The 14,278-nt window shown below is 44.3% G+C and overlaps 4 protein-coding genes across 4 annotated transcripts; 2 read left to right on the top strand and 2 right to left on the bottom strand.

The window, feature by feature from the left end:
* The first annotated feature begins 201 nt into the window (after nucleotides 1–201).
* Nucleotides 202–4,377, top strand: Ide (Insulin degrading metalloproteinase). Its single transcript, XM_017242580.3, has 14 exons — nucleotides 202–435; nucleotides 505–645; nucleotides 706–840; nucleotides 898–1,168; nucleotides 1,226–1,454; nucleotides 1,517–1,719; nucleotides 1,781–1,866; nucleotides 1,922–2,381; nucleotides 2,440–2,790; nucleotides 2,850–3,081; nucleotides 3,137–3,343; nucleotides 3,404–3,696; nucleotides 3,755–3,964; nucleotides 4,020–4,377. Exons 1-14 carry the CDS (start codon nucleotides 380–382, stop codon nucleotides 4,248–4,250), a joined length of 3,105 nt encoding a protein of 1,034 aa, XP_017098069.2. The 5' UTR covers nucleotides 202–379; the 3' UTR covers nucleotides 4,251–4,377.
* Nucleotides 4,351–5,850, bottom strand: LOC108126161 (uncharacterized). Its single transcript, XM_017242610.3, has 3 exons — nucleotides 5,279–5,850; nucleotides 4,750–5,223; nucleotides 4,351–4,697 (listed from the first exon to the last, which is right to left on the bottom strand). Exons 1-3 carry the CDS (start codon nucleotides 5,514–5,516, stop codon nucleotides 4,351–4,353), a joined length of 1,059 nt encoding a protein of 352 aa, XP_017098099.2. The 5' UTR covers nucleotides 5,517–5,850.
* Nucleotides 5,851–5,977: 127 nt separating this feature from the next.
* in (protein inturned) lies at nucleotides 5,978–8,782 on the bottom strand. The gene has a single exon (XM_017242584.3). It carries the CDS (start codon nucleotides 8,685–8,687, stop codon nucleotides 6,087–6,089), a length of 2,601 nt encoding a protein of 866 aa, XP_017098073.2. The 5' UTR covers nucleotides 8,688–8,782; the 3' UTR covers nucleotides 5,978–6,086.
* A 1,532-nt stretch (nucleotides 8,783–10,314) lies between these two features.
* Nucleotides 10,315–13,962, top strand: Toll-9 (toll-like receptor 9). The gene is made up of 6 exons (XM_017242581.2): nucleotides 10,315–10,594; nucleotides 11,194–11,424; nucleotides 11,503–11,721; nucleotides 11,859–13,477; nucleotides 13,539–13,666; nucleotides 13,734–13,962. Exons 1-6 carry the CDS (start codon nucleotides 10,315–10,317, stop codon nucleotides 13,960–13,962), a joined length of 2,706 nt encoding a protein of 901 aa, XP_017098070.2.
* Nucleotides 13,963–14,278: the final 316 nt, after the last annotated feature.

Genomic DNA, 14,278 nt, shown 5'->3' with positions numbered 1-14,278 from the left:
CATTTTAGGGATGAAGTATCAATTATTTTAAAAACCACTTAAAAAGTATTTTAAAATACATATATTAATAAGCTTTTGTTCCATACAAAAATTACCTTATTTTTGACGATTTTCCGTAGACTCATTGTAAATTAAGCTTTCCATGTTGAGAACTAGTTCTTTTAATTTCGAAAATCTGGCAACTCCAACACCATATGATTTGTATATTGTAGTTGTTGCGAAACGAGTTAGACTTATTCACTTATTTTTAACGAAATTGTATTAAATTATTTTATCAACAAGACACAGCCGGCTAGACAACCAACTTTCCAAGTCTCAAACAATTTGCATGGGTGCTGCGTAAAAAGCGAACGATCCTAGCGCGTATTTCACAAGATAAATGTATCTTTCGTGCAGAAAATCGATTTTTGCCCTTTCAGCGGTTTTGAATCGACGGTGGGCAGTGATCTATTGAATATCCTCCAGCGGGTTCGATTAATCCGCACTTATTTCGCACTCGCACAGGTCCAGTGGCGTAAGGACCACAATAACAATAGCCCATCGATCGATTGGAACGGTCAGCAAACCCAAGATGGCAGTAGCAGCTGAGGCCACATCGCAAAAATCGGTGACCGCCAAGCCCGATTTCATGGAGCCATTACTGAGGTGGATAAATACAAGTGTCACATAAATAGCTAACCTAATCCCTATGTTTTTCTCGCGCAGGCTAAATAACATTGAAAAGTCACAACAGGATACCCGGGATTACAGGGGCTTGCAGCTGGGAAACGGCCTAAAGGTTCTGTTGATCAGCGACCCCAAGACAGATGTTTCGGCGGCAGCTCTGTCCGTCCAAGTGGGGTAAGTTGGATTAAAACAGACAAGGAAAATTTAAACATCTTTGTTATCTCCTTTTAGTCACATGTCTGACCCCACGAATCTGCCTGGCTTGGCCCACTTCTGCGAGCACATGCTCTTTCTGGGCACGGAGAAGTACCCCCACGAAAATGGATACACCACCTACCTATCACAGAGCGGAGGTAGCAGTAATGCCGCCACTTATCCCCTCATGACGAAGTACCACTTCCACGTGGCACCGGATAAGCTTGACGGAGCTCTAGATCGCTTTGCTCAATTCTTTATAGCGCCTTTATTCACCCCCAGCGCTACAGAGAGGGAAATTAATGCTGTAAGTATGAGTAATCAGATGGATTTGTCATGATTCTAGAAATTATTTGTATTTTAGGTCAACTCCGAGCATGAAAAGAACCTGCCGAGTGACCTGTGGCGCATCAAGCAGGTTAGCCGGCACCTGGCTAAACCAGATCACGCCTACAGCAAATTCGGCAGTGGGAACAAGTCCACATTGTCGGAAATTCCCAAATCAAAGGACATCGATGTGCGCGATGAGCTGCTCAAGTTCCACAAGCAATGGTATTCCGCAAACATTATGTGCCTGGCTGTGATTGGAAAAGGTAAACCATTTCTATAGAAGATAATATAATGTTTATTAATTGAATGTCTATATTTTCTAAAGAATCCCTCGATGAGTTGGAGACAATGGTGATGGAAAAGTTCTCTGAAATCGAGAACAAAAACGTAGACGTTCCGGATTGGCCACGTCATCCTTATGCTGAAGACCGCTATGGACAAAAGGTGAAAATTGTGCCTATTAAAGACATCCGCTCGCTGACCATCAGTTTCACGACCGACGATCTAACTGAGTTCTACAAGTCCAGCGTAAGTAAAGGAATTGGGAGGATAATTCTCAGATATTCCATGGAAACATTTTTCCTTTCAGCCCGATAGCTACTTAACGCATCTTATTGGCCACGAGGGCAAGGGAAGCATTCTATCAGAGCTCCGAAGGCTTGGTTGGTGCAATGAGTAAGCTTCAAAAGATTCTCATGGGTTCACTTCTAAAGTCTTGAAACTTTTTCAGTTTAATGGCTGGTCATCAGAACACACAAAATGGATTTGGCTTCTTTGATATTGTGGTTGATCTCACACAGGAGGGTCTGGAGCATGTTGATGATATTGTAAAGATCATTTTTCAATATTTGAATATGATACGCAAGGAGGGTCCTAAGAAGTGGATTTTTGATGAGTGCGTGAAGCTAAACGAAATGAGATTCCGCTTCAAAGAGAAGGAGCAGCCAGAGAACTTGGTGACGCACGCGGTGTCCTCCATGCAAATATTCCCCCTTGAGGAAGTTCTTATTGCTCCATATTTGAGCAACGAATGGCGCCCTGATTTAATCACCAGCTTGCTGGACGAGCTTGTGCCTTCAAAGAGTCGTATCACAATCGTTAGCCAGAGTTTTGAGCCGGATTGCGACCAAGCGGAGCCTTACTACAAAACAAAGTACGGACTAGAACGCGTCCCAAAGGAGACCGTGAAGGTAACAAAAACTATTCCTATAGAATCCTACGGATTTTTATATTTTTCAAATCTTGCAGGCTTGGGAGAAGTGCGAACTCAACGAAAATTTGAAACTGGCTCTGCCCAACAGCTTCATACCAACGAACTTTGACATTGCCGAAGTTCCCGCTGATGCACCCAAACACCCCACAATCATACTAGACACTCCCATTCTGCGAGTGTGGCACAAGCAGGACAACCAGTTCAACAAGCCCAAGGCGTGCATGACGTTCGATATGTCCAATCCGATCGCCTACTTGGATCCGTTGAACTGTAATTTGAACCACATGATGGTGATGCTGCTGAAGGATCAGCTGAACGAGTACTTGTACGACGCGGAGTTGGCCAGTTTAAAGCTAAATGTGGCTGGAAAAACGTGTGGTATCGATGTAAGTTAATCTCTCGTGGTTTATTCAATATAATAACCTCGAAACCCCCTCGTTTGCAGTTCACCATTCGTGGCTTCAGCGATAAGCAGGTGGTGCTGCTGGAAAAGCTATTGGATCATCTGTTTGACTTTTCTATTGACGAGAAACGTTTCGACATCCTCAAGGAGGAATACGTACGTTCACTGAAAAACTTTAAAGCTGAGCAACCCTATCAGCATTCCATCTACTATTTAGCTTTGCTGTTAACTGAAAATGCCTGGGCGAATATCGAGCTCTTGGACGCTATGGAACGTAAGTGTTTTTTTGGGGATTATAAAGAACTTGATTCTAAATCTCTTCTTTAAAGTTGTTACCTATGACCGGGTGTTGAACTTTGCGAAAGAATTCTTCCAACGACTGCACACGGAATGCTTTATTTTCGGAAATGTGACAAAGCAACAGGCTTCGGATATTGCAGGAAGAGTAAATACTCGTCTAGAGGCTACCAATGCCCTGAAGCTTCCGATTCTGGCACGTCAGATGCTTAAAAAGCGGGAGTACAAGCTGTTGGCGGGTGCGATATTATTTTAATTTGTTGTTAAAAAGGATTTTAGTTTAATGAAACTATTTTCAGGCGATAGCTACTTGTTTGAAAAGGAGAACGAGTTCCACAAGAGTTCCTGCACTCAGCTATATCTGCAATGCGGCGCACAAACGGATCACACAAATATTATGGTTAACCTGGTGTCGCAGGTCCTTTCCGAGCCGTGCTACGATTGCCTGCGCACCAAGGAGCAGCTGGGTTACATCGTATTTAGTGGAGTGCGAAAAGTAAACGGAGCCAATGGAATCCGCATCATTGTTCAGTCGGCGAAACATCCATCCTATGTGGAGGACCGCATTGAGAACTTCCTACAAACCTATCTGGTAAAAGAATATACTTTTTTATGTAATTATAAGCCTAATTTGTGTGTAAAATTTTCAGCAAGTCATTGAGGACATGCCACAGGATGAGTTCGAGCGCCACAAGGAGGCGTTGGCCGTTAAGAAACTGGAAAAACCGAAAACTATATTCCAACAATTTAGCCAGTTTTATGGTGAAATCTCCATGCAGACCTATCACTTTGAACGGGAAGAGGCTGAGGTGGCTATTCTTCGTCAGATAACCAAGGCCGACTTTGTGGATTACTTCAAGGTGAGATAACTTCCCGACGAAGAGAAGAAACTTTTAAAATATGATTTCTTTGCAGAGATTCATTGCTAAGGATGGCGACCAGCGTCGCATTCTGTCGGTGCACATTATTTCCCGTGCACAAGGCGACGAGAATGCCACGGAGGAGACGGAGCCACTGGAAATCACGAACATGTCACGGCACAAGACGATCAACGACATTGTGAGCTTTAAGTCCTGCAAGGAATTGTTCCCCATCGCACTGCCATTCCTAGACATCAAGGCCAAGGGAGGACGCAGCAAGCTGTGAGATGTTTTCACCGGAGGAGTTTGCGAGTTTTTCAATAGCACATGGTTATGGTCTCTCTTTGTTTTAATTGCCCAACCGGATACAAAAGTTGTTCTGTCATTCACAAATATAAAAGAATCTGTATTAATAGCGCGTTCTGCTTGATGTACGTACTCCCAAGGAGCACGCTGTTGGGCATTGAAAAGCCGACACCGAGCTTGGTCAGTTCCTGGGAGCTGAGATCCTGCGAATTTCGGTTTCCAAGGCTCTGGTCCAAAATCGAAAGCTTATGCTTCAATTTCACGTCCTCGGTCCACTGAAATTCCTGAAACATGCCGCCCATATCCAGCATTATGTTGTTGGACTTCCCGGATTTCGACACCGAAGGCGAGGTGGCGTATTCCAATTGGAGGTTCAGAAGATCACGGTTCATGTGATGGAAAGTGCATTTAAGTTGCAGCAATTTTCCTGGAATTTAATGATTATAATTAATAGTTTTTCTATATATGACAGTTATTACCTTTAATGCTAAAGCCTGGACTACGGATGATGTTCAGATTTGGGTCTTTGAGCCTTTCTGTTACATTTTCCAGCTTCCAATAGTAGGTGAAGAGCGTCACATCCCTGTCCGCCAGCATGGTATTGTTGAACTTGCCCACTTCCTCATCCCGCGACTCCTGGTCAGAGTTATCAGTCTCCAGGTCCTTCAACATGGGCGTCTTCCTGGCTCCCGAATCAGGATTAACTTCGTTTTCTTCCGTTTTAAATTCTTTTGGGAGGTTCATCTTTGGCGGGGCATCTATAGGCTTAAAGACTGGCATTGGGGCAGTACTGATAGGCCTTAATGGCGAAGCAGTAGCCGGAGCCATGGTGGTAAATGCCGTGTTTATTTTCAGACCACTAGCTTTGGCCAAGTGCACCAGGATCAGCTTCATCACACGCAGTTCCTCGTACAGCTTGCTCTCCAGATTACGGAAGGCCAAGTTCATTTCATCTTAATAAGGTTTTCAATGAAAATTGTAGAAATTATATTCTATTTCTTGACCTACCTGATCCACAGACGCCTTTCAGGGTTTTTGTGGTTACCGCCTCCGCCGAGGCCCTGACCTCTCCAGCAGTCACAGTGCATACTGCCTTTTGAACTTCACTGGGTAGTTTTATAGTTTCAGGATCTGTATCTGATGGATTGCTGGTCATATTGGATAAACCTCCACTGTTGTTATCCACCTGAGCCAGAGCCCCAGCACAGAGCAGGCAAAGAATGGCCAAAACTAGTGTTCTATCCATCCAAAAGATTGTTTATAAAATTTAATAAAACAAGCGCCTTCCAGACAGTGTGCTTTTTGTTAGAGCACCCAGTGAGAACTGCGGAAGATAGTGTCGTATTTTTGGGAAATCGGCAGACAGAGTATTTGGGGGAGCACCACCTTGAGCCGCTAGTTGGCCCGATGACAGATGGTTTCTATTCACGTGGATTTATTGCTCGGCGCATCTCAGGTCTTCTGGTGCGTGTGGGACTACATTTAGACTGGGACCCACCCACCAAACTCTAAAAATAGTGTCCACTTTTTGATGGCATCTTTTAATATGAAATATGAATGAATGAAACACATTCGCATTATATGTGCGATCTTACAAATACTATATTCTCTCAGTCTGAGAGTCTCAGAAATTTTAAAATTAAATAAACTTTGCATAGATTTTGTGGTAAAATGATAGTAATTATATTTTATTTTGATTAATAATTATAAATCCTATTTTTTCATTAATCTTAACTCTTTAGGTCTCAAGTCTTTCTTTAAAGGCAAGAATACTTTACTTTTTATGAAATAAAATTTTAACATTTTCTAAGCCCTCTCATCCCATGGAGAAGAAAGAGAGACGGAATGCCATTTCCACAATGTTTTGGGGGACATCCGAGCGATGGGCCACATAGACCTCCTTGGCCGGCGACTGGAACAGTCTTCCGACCACGCAGAAGCGTACGCTTCTGGCAGGTTGACCCTCCGGTTTGGTTTGCACTTCCAGGGTCATGCCATGCTCTTTGACCAGCGATACTCCATGGCTGTGTCCATGTCCGTTGGCATTGGCCTGAGCCCTGGAGGAATCCGTATGCATACGCCTATGGAGCTTTGAGCGTTCCAATACTCCGTGGATCATGTGACAGGCCTGACGAATCTCCGAAATAAATGAACAGCTCTCGGAGGGGTCATTGAACGGAGCAAACAGGGATCCATTGGCAATGTCAATGTAGACGTAGTGGAGCACCGAGTTCTTCCACCCGGCGGATATCTTCACTGGTACCACGTTATTGATCTCCTTCCACATGGACTCGGTCATTTGGCTCTGGTTGTGGCTTTCAGAGCTCAGATTCAGTCCGTAGTGGAGTGGATGCTGGACGGCAAAGTTCTCCCAGTCAGAGCCGCTGTCGGAATCCTCTCCAGCACCATGAATGGGCGTCAACCGACGGCGGGAGGAGTCATCTTCGCTGGGGGTCAGGCTGTGTATGGAGGAGCCGCCCAGCGATGAGCATAGCTGCTGCTCCTCCTCCACGGATGGGCTTAGAACCGTAAGCTTTTGCTTCAGGAATGATTCCAAACGGTTGTTGGACTGGTCCTTCTCCTGCTCCCGGGCATCGGATCCTGTGGCCTCCAGCACCTCGGGTCTTTTGTTGGAGACCGACCAGAACATGGCCAGAGACTCGATGCCGCACTGCACCAGGTGGTCGAGGGTCTCCTGTATCTCCTCAATGTAGAACAGCGACGGACCCACTACCGTATCTGGAGCCATGTCCGGAGCATCGAAGATCTTCAGGATGACAGCCAGGCTCAGGTGATTCCGGGTGCAAATTGTGAGGAAGTATCGGCCAGTAGCGCTGGGCAGGACTATCTCCTCCCACACGTACAGCTCCTTGACCCTGATTCCCGGTGTACTGAGCATCTCGAAGATTCCCCGGCAGCGCAGGAATCCCTCCACACTCACCCTGACTTCCGGTGGGAGAAGACTGGCCACCAAGAAGCCGTCAAAGTACAGTGCACTTCCGTAAATGAAGAACTCCCGGTGCGTGGTCAGCGGCTCATCGTTCCAGTTGCGGTAATCCATGGCCTCCATTTCGCTCAGGGCATCGAAAATTCGAAGCTGGGCCTCTTTCGGCAGAGGAAGACTGCGGGACTGACCCAGGAGCTCCTCGAAACGGGTCTGGCCACGGCACCTGAACCTCAGCCTGGTCTTCTGGATCTCGCAAAAGTGTCGCAAAAAGGTCCTCAGCCCCGAACTGGCATTAAAACTTTCCAGGACCAAGCCCGGAAGGGAGAAGCGTATGTAGTCGATGAGCTCATCCGAACGCAGGCTGCACTCCGCTGCAGTGCATAGTCCCCCGGCGTAGGCGAACAAAACGAGGAACCCGTTGAGTCTTCGGTAGTTCACGTGGTAGGGAATCTGCTCCACCAGAAGCCTAGAGCTCAGGGGTTGCGTGTGAAGCTCACTTAGCACGGCATGCAGGGTGAGGAAGCTTCCTCGGGCCTTGAACAGAAAGTTTTCCGGACTTTCCGGGTAGTAGTAGAGGGAATCCTGCTGCTGCTCATGCTGATAGCACTCCGGGGGAAGCAGGAGCATGGCAAAGGGCTGGGACAACTCGGAGTCTGGGGAGTTCTCTCTTCCCTCGGGAAACAGCATCTCCTCGAACTTGTCCGCAAACGTGGAAAAGTTCTCCACCTTGGATATCTGATCCTCTGGAGGATTTTGATGAAAAGAAGAATCTGCTGGAGTGGCCACGATTCCTGAGCCACAAGACTGAAATCCCAGCGATACCTGGGTGGGCTCCACGAACTGCTGAAGGATCTCATCGACGTTGCTGGCATACAGCTCGATGCCATTGAGGGATCGGAACCAGTCACCCCTCTTAATTCCATGCTGCACGGCACTCAGATCGTGGACGAATCCCTCCACCATCAGGCACTCCGGCTGGTCGGGAAAGGGCAGGACCCGAAAGCCCAAGATGGATTCCACGGCTGTGGATCGCCGACCGAAACGAAACCGATCCGTGGCGGTGATCACCAAGTCCAACTTCTTGGGATCGGTGGGAGTTGATTTAAATTGTGAGAACTGGAACACTTGGGATTCTTGGTTGGGAGACTGGTTTTGGTTTTGGTTGTGGTTTCCCGACTGGCGAACATTATTTCCATGTTGTTGTTGCTGCTGCGGCTGCTGTTGTTGTTGTTGTTGTCGGCGCGACGATTTCTTTCCCAGGCGCAGTGATCGCCGCATAAACTCCACCCGCCGCTCTGCCGGCCCACCGGTTTTCTCGCTCTTCAGGTACTCCAAGTAAAAAAGACTCCCGTCGGCGGCCACGTACTCCTCCCAATTGGCCAGGTCACTAACGTCGCTGTACGAGTTGCTCAGCGAGGAATTGGAGCTGGAGAAGGCCTCCGAGGCCAGGCTGCCCGGCGACTTGCGCATTTCGGATGCACCCTCGGTTTTGGCTATCTAATATATGATCTATTTTCCCAGGTAACAACTATATTTTGATCCGCTTCAGAGACCGCTTCTGTTGGGCTTTGAGAGTCAACTAACCAAAGAGATCCCAGAGATCTCTACTGAACAGTGAGATCACTCAAAACCTGTTTCAAAACTCAAAAAATGAGCTCACAGTTCAGAAAGTCCCCTCCCTCTGGAATGCCAGTGAGAAATGCCACAATCTCTCCTACATTTTTGTTCTCCATTCAAAAGGGGAAAATAAGAACTTACCATGGTTAAAAGGAGGCTAGTAATATTAGTGGATAAATAAATAAAACCAAGAGGATTTTATTCCATTTATTTATATTATAATATAAAAAAAAGATTGGTTTTTAATGTATGAAATGGATCTGTTTAATAAACAATAAAATAGTGTTTAAGGTAAAAAAAACTCCATTGAATATTGTGGGTTTTTGGGGTTTACTAATTATATTATTAACATTCCCTTTATGAAGACCATTATATATGAAATCCATCTACTATCCAGTATCTACTTGAATGACTTAGTTTATTTTATACCCTCCTGTCCTCATAAGAAAATAACTTTTAAAAGACCTTAATGTATCCTATTTATAAAACCTATACGCCTTAAACTTGTTGATTTTGTCAATAATCAGATCTTAGATTAACACTTCAATTTAAAACTGTCGTAAACCCATCCATTTATAGCAAATCTGACGAATCATGGAAAGGACTGCACTATCAGTCCGTGATAAAGAAAGTGTGTGCATTATTTCTAGACATCTACAAGGGGTTTCTCCTCAAAAAACCTAAAAACGACTTATTAGTTCATAAGCACTCTTTTAATAAATTATTCAAATTATCAAAGAACTCAGTTTGAGGTGCACTGGACCCTGTTTAAGGGGCAATCCAAGCCGACCAACCCATTCATTGTCGCCGATCCACCGATAATCTTAGATTCGCCAATAGCCCCTTATCGGAATCAGACTTTTGTAGTTATTGCCGTAAATCAAATCAATTGGACATACAAACATTCCCAGGTGCTTAAGTGCTTTAAACTCAAGTTTCGCATTAATTTATGTGTTGTCCGGACTAGTACAAATATGATAAGGCCAACCCCATAGATAGTTCACGGTTGATCCAAAAAAAAAAAAAAACTAGCGATCTGTTTGGAAGTGGCGTACGGGCATAATCACCATTATGCCGACGAGTCGATAATTATCCGATAAGGAGAGGCGCGTTGCGTGGGCGGAACGCATTCTGCCACCGAAACGCCGATACGCCGGCCTGATAGTCCCGGACCCGTTCCCATTCAAGGGAAGATATTGCCAAAATTGATAAGCCCTATCGTGGCAGAATTAGTCGTACATACTATATCGCTGCTACCAATTATTCCTGCTGACCAATAGCCTTAGCCAAATGCTTGTCAGTTTTATTCGGGAGCGTTAAGCGTGTGCTTCGTGGTAAAAAAAATAATCCGCAACAAAATGTTACTAAAATATTTATAAAATTAATAAAATTGTGAATTTAATTGCCCGATTAGGAAATTATTATAAAACAGTGTGAAAACTTTGTGAATAAATAATAAATAGTGTTTTTTTAAAGAATCATGTCACCAAAATACATTTTTGATGTGGCATTTGTCGTGTCCCTTTTACTGGGGAATGTGAAAATAATATCAATGGAGCTCTCCACCTCCCAAGAGCCAGAAATAAGCCCAATAATCCCAACAACTACCAGGGCGAAAAGTGATAATCCCAAACTTAAATCGTTCATGCAAACCTATGAGTCGGATGACGGCAATAGCTGTTTTCTGGATATTATCAAAGACGAAGTGCTGTGGTGGATGAATCCCAATGGTACCCTCAAACTGGGTTCCAAAAAGTTCGGTAATCATTCGGCAATATCCATTGAAAAAAATCAGTCACATCTAATTGTGTGATTAGGGTTTGGTTACAGCAATCACAGTGATATATTTCCATGCTTCCGGCATGATAAAATCTTTTGTTACCCGTTGGGCCACTTAAGTGTTAAGAATTATATTACCCTTAATCGCAAAAAGCTCCTGTATTTAATAAAACTACTAAATTGATTCAAACTTTGAATTTCAAAGTCCGACGGCAATGTAGAAAGTGACACCGCAGTTAAATAGTTTCAGATATTTCTAGGATTTTAATCTATCCTCTTATGGTTCTTTGTCAACTAGCATTTATTTGAGGGAATTCCAAGTTTCCAGATTTTTGTAGTTAATGCTTATCAGTCTGGGTTTATAGAAATTCCATGTTATTTATTAAGATTGTTCACCATAAATGATTGTGTTTACTTTCATTATTATCATTAACCTAACACTATTAAAGGCCAATGGATTTCTTAGCCAATAGAAACTAACCTTCATTTTAAATGAATATATAAAAATGGGTCTGGTTTTGTTAGAATTGTTAGTATTTTTATCATACCTTACTAATTAGCTTAAATAATTTATTTAAAGTAAACAAAGTATATCTGGATCTATCTCATGGCAACCTCAAAGAAGATGCTGCTCTACTCTATGAGGCCAAATTAGTAAAAAACATTTTCCAATGGCGGGTGGAAGTTTTCTCAGCGGCCTTCAATAACCTCCGCATGACCCCCTACATTACCCTCCACTCCATGAGGTCCTCCCTGATGTTCTTGTCCTTGCGAGGAAACAACTTTTCCGAGCTGATCCCAGATGCTGAAGGTATGTATGTTACTATTTTGTGAAATTGCATTTTAAATGTTCACCATATTGATGGTCAGTTATCGTCCGAAATTCCAGCTTTTCAGCGATTTTTAAATGAAAACGTCTTTGAAACGACAAGTGAAACTGCACAACACAAATGCGAGCTATCCATGGCCAGCAATTCCAGCGATCTGTACGATCGGGAGTGCTTCCTATATTTCCAAAACATCACAACACCTTACACAACCAACACCATAAATTACACGGATTACAGTCGGTTACTAAAGGAGCGATACGAGTCGCTTACGAAATCTTGTAAGACACAAAAACACATTTTAAAACACAGTTTTCAGATACATTTTTAAAAACCAAAACTCGCAAAAAAATCATATACCTTTTGTTTTATTTAATACACTATTTTATAAAAATAAAACTATGCTAATCTTCTGCAGCTCAATCCATTGCCTGGGCGAATTTCCCGAAGATGCCGCGTCTTATGGAGCTGGACTTGAGCAACTGCAGCATCGAGTACGTCAGCAAGGAGGCCTTCCAGAACGTCACCAACCTGCGACGGCTGTTCATGTCCGCCAACAAGATTATGACCATTAAGCAGGACATGTTCTACCACATTCAGGGACTACAGTATCTGGACATGTCCTTCACCAACATCCTGACCTACAGCTATCAACTGCAGCTGCCCACCCTGGAGATGGCCATGAGTCTGGTCTATGGCTTGAAGATCCAGCAGAATGTTTTCAAAATGCTCCCGGAATTGGTGTACCTCGATCTGTCCCACTCCAAGATGACACGGAATAGTGCGGTGGCCTTCGCCCATCTGGGGGATAAGCTAAAGTTCCTCAGCTTGTGCTACACCAACATGCCGATGCTGAGCAGTGAGATCTTCAAAAACACCGCCCTGGAGGGTCTGGACCTGTCCGGGAATCCATTCGTGTCCTACAACATTATAGACAATGCATTCGATGGCATTGCCGACACCCTGAAGTACTTGTATTTCGAGAACTCGAATTTGAAGGACTTGGGGTGGTCGAAGAGCCTGAACAATCTCCAGGTTTTGGGCCTGGCGGGTAATAACATTAATGCCCTCACTCCAATGATGTTCCAGTCCCTGCAGTCGCTGGAGATCCTGGACTTGAGCTCCAATCATGTGGGAAACTGGTATCGCAGCGCCTTCCACAACAACACCGCCCTTCGGGTTCTCAATCTGCGCAGCAACACCATCAACATCCTGACCAATGAGATGCTCAAGGACTTTGAGCGCCTGGATTACCTCAGTCTGGGGGATAACAACTTCGTGTGCGACTGCCACCTGAGGGCGGTGGTGGAGGTGGCAGCCGGAAACAACAAGGACGCCGAGTGCTCCTACAAGCTGCTCAACTACAGTCAGGAGTCCTTGGGGCAGGAACTGGTCTCGGCAGTGGAATCCCTTCACATAGACCGCAATCTCTGGCGGAGTCGCTACATTCCTTGGCTGAGAAGAAGCTATACCAATGTCAGAGAGTACAATCGGGTGAATCACATTATTAGATTGCATTTTCTGTCTGAGGACTACATGGCCTCCAAGTGTTCATCCCCGACGCCATACCAAATGAAGGAGGTGAGTACAGACCTCACCTTAAAGTTCCAACTGCTGGACTACGAGGCCAGCGAGTACTGGTGCTTCAACGAAACCGAACAGCTCCAAGTGGATCAACTCAATTGCCATTCCCGCTCCATGGCCGACATCTCGGAAGAACTGCATCGCATTACGACAACAGTGGTTGCTGTGGTGGGCACCCTTGTGGGCATCTGCATCCTGGGATTCATAGTCTATTTGAAACGGTGGCACATCCACTACTACTACTCCTCGCTGAAGTCCGCTGCCCTGCTCTCCAGTGCCTCCAAGGAATCTGTGGACAACTTCAGCAACATTTCCCAACGGGATCCCAATGCCGTCTACGATATATTCATTAGCTACTGCGAGAACGATCGTCCTTGGGTGCTGAACGAGCTGCTGCCCAACGTGGAGGATGCCGGAGATGTATCCATATGCCTCCACGAACGCGATTTTCAGGTAATAATAATACTAAAGGCAAAAACCTATAAGTTCTAAGCTATTGATTTTAATGTTTCAGATTGGAGTGACCATTTTGGATAACATAATCTCCTGCATGGACAGATCCCACTCACTAATGTTGATTATATCTTCCAAATTCCTTTTGAGTCACTGGTGCCAATTTGAAATGTACTTGGCACAGCATCGGTAAGTAATTTTTCGGTAATACAAATAGTTTTTTTTAACCACTTATTCCTATAAACAATTGCAAAAGAATTTTTGAAGTCAGTAAGGAGCACCTGATTCTGGTTTTCCTGGAGGACATACCCCGAAGAAGGCGGCCAAAAACCCTTCAATATCTTATGGATGTTAAGACCTACATTAAATGGCCAGTTGGAAAAAACGATGCTAGTCCAAGTTCGGATGACAGGAAACTGTTTTGGAAACGCTTGAGGAGATCACTGGAAGTCATAGGAATCAGCTTGCGGGAGGTTAATGTTTAGAAACTCTTTAATATAAATTAATGTTATTTAAATATGTCTAGTCAGATTAACAAGTACCTGATAAAAAGAACGTTCATAACACACCAAATTAGTTACAATTTGACTTAAGCTTAATTTAGTAACTATAAATATAAACTTTAGTAAATAACATTAATAACTATTAACAAAGTTATAGCCAACGCTAAGGGCCATATGGTGACACCACTTTTTTGGATTTTTGAAGGGGACCCTCCACAAAATTTGACAAAAAATCTAAAAAATATTATGATCTCAGTTTTTGATGCAGATTTATGGAGAATCGATCCACGAATCGTTT

The sequence above is a fragment of the Drosophila bipectinata genome, chromosome 3L (genome assembly GCF_030179905.1).
Source record: "Drosophila bipectinata strain 14024-0381.07 chromosome 3L, DbipHiC1v2, whole genome shotgun sequence".
Lineage (NCBI taxonomy): Eukaryota > Metazoa > Arthropoda > Insecta > Diptera > Drosophilidae > Drosophila > Drosophila bipectinata.
Note: the sequence above shows the minus strand (reverse complement) of the source record. Positions and strands in the feature narration are given on the sequence as shown.

What these genes read in the sequence shown, in the direction of transcription:
- Ide (XM_017242580.3), top strand. Translation starts at nt 380, where the DNA reads ATGTATCTTTCGTGCAGAAAATCGATTTTTGCCCTTTCAGCGGTTTTG. An exon ending in TCCCAAAGGAGACCGTGAAG is followed by an intron (nt 2,382 to 2,439) that starts GTAACAAAAACT and finishes CAAATCTTGCAG; the next exon opens with GCTTGGGAGAAGTGCGAACT. An exon ending in GAAAAACGTGTGGTATCGAT is followed by an intron (nt 2,791 to 2,849) that starts GTAAGTTAATCT and finishes CCTCGTTTGCAG; the next exon opens with TTCACCATTCGTGGCTTCAG.
- LOC108126161 (XM_017242610.3), bottom strand. Translation starts at nt 5,516, where the DNA reads ATGGATAGAACACTAGTTTTGGCCATTCTTTGCCTGCTCTGTGCTGGG. An exon ending in GAAAGGCGTCTGTGGATCAG is followed by an intron (nt 5,224 to 5,278) that starts GTAGGTCAAGAA and finishes AACCTTATTAAG; the next exon opens with ATGAAATGAACTTGGCCTTC. An exon ending in TCCAGGCTTTAGCATTAAAG is followed by an intron (nt 4,698 to 4,749) that starts GTAATAACTGTC and finishes ATTAAATTCCAG; the next exon opens with GAAAATTGCTGCAACTTAAA.
- in (XM_017242584.3), bottom strand. Translation starts at nt 8,687, where the DNA reads ATGCGCAAGTCGCCGGGCAGCCTGGCCTCGGAGGCCTTCTCCAGCTCC.
- Toll-9 (XM_017242581.2), top strand. Translation starts at nt 10,315, where the DNA reads ATGTCACCAAAATACATTTTTGATGTGGCATTTGTCGTGTCCCTTTTA. An exon ending in GCTGATCCCAGATGCTGAAG is followed by an intron (nt 11,425 to 11,502) that starts GTATGTATGTTA and finishes CCGAAATTCCAG; the next exon opens with CTTTTCAGCGATTTTTAAAT. An exon ending in TCCACGAACGCGATTTTCAG is followed by an intron (nt 13,478 to 13,538) that starts GTAATAATAATA and finishes TTAATGTTTCAG; the next exon opens with ATTGGAGTGACCATTTTGGA.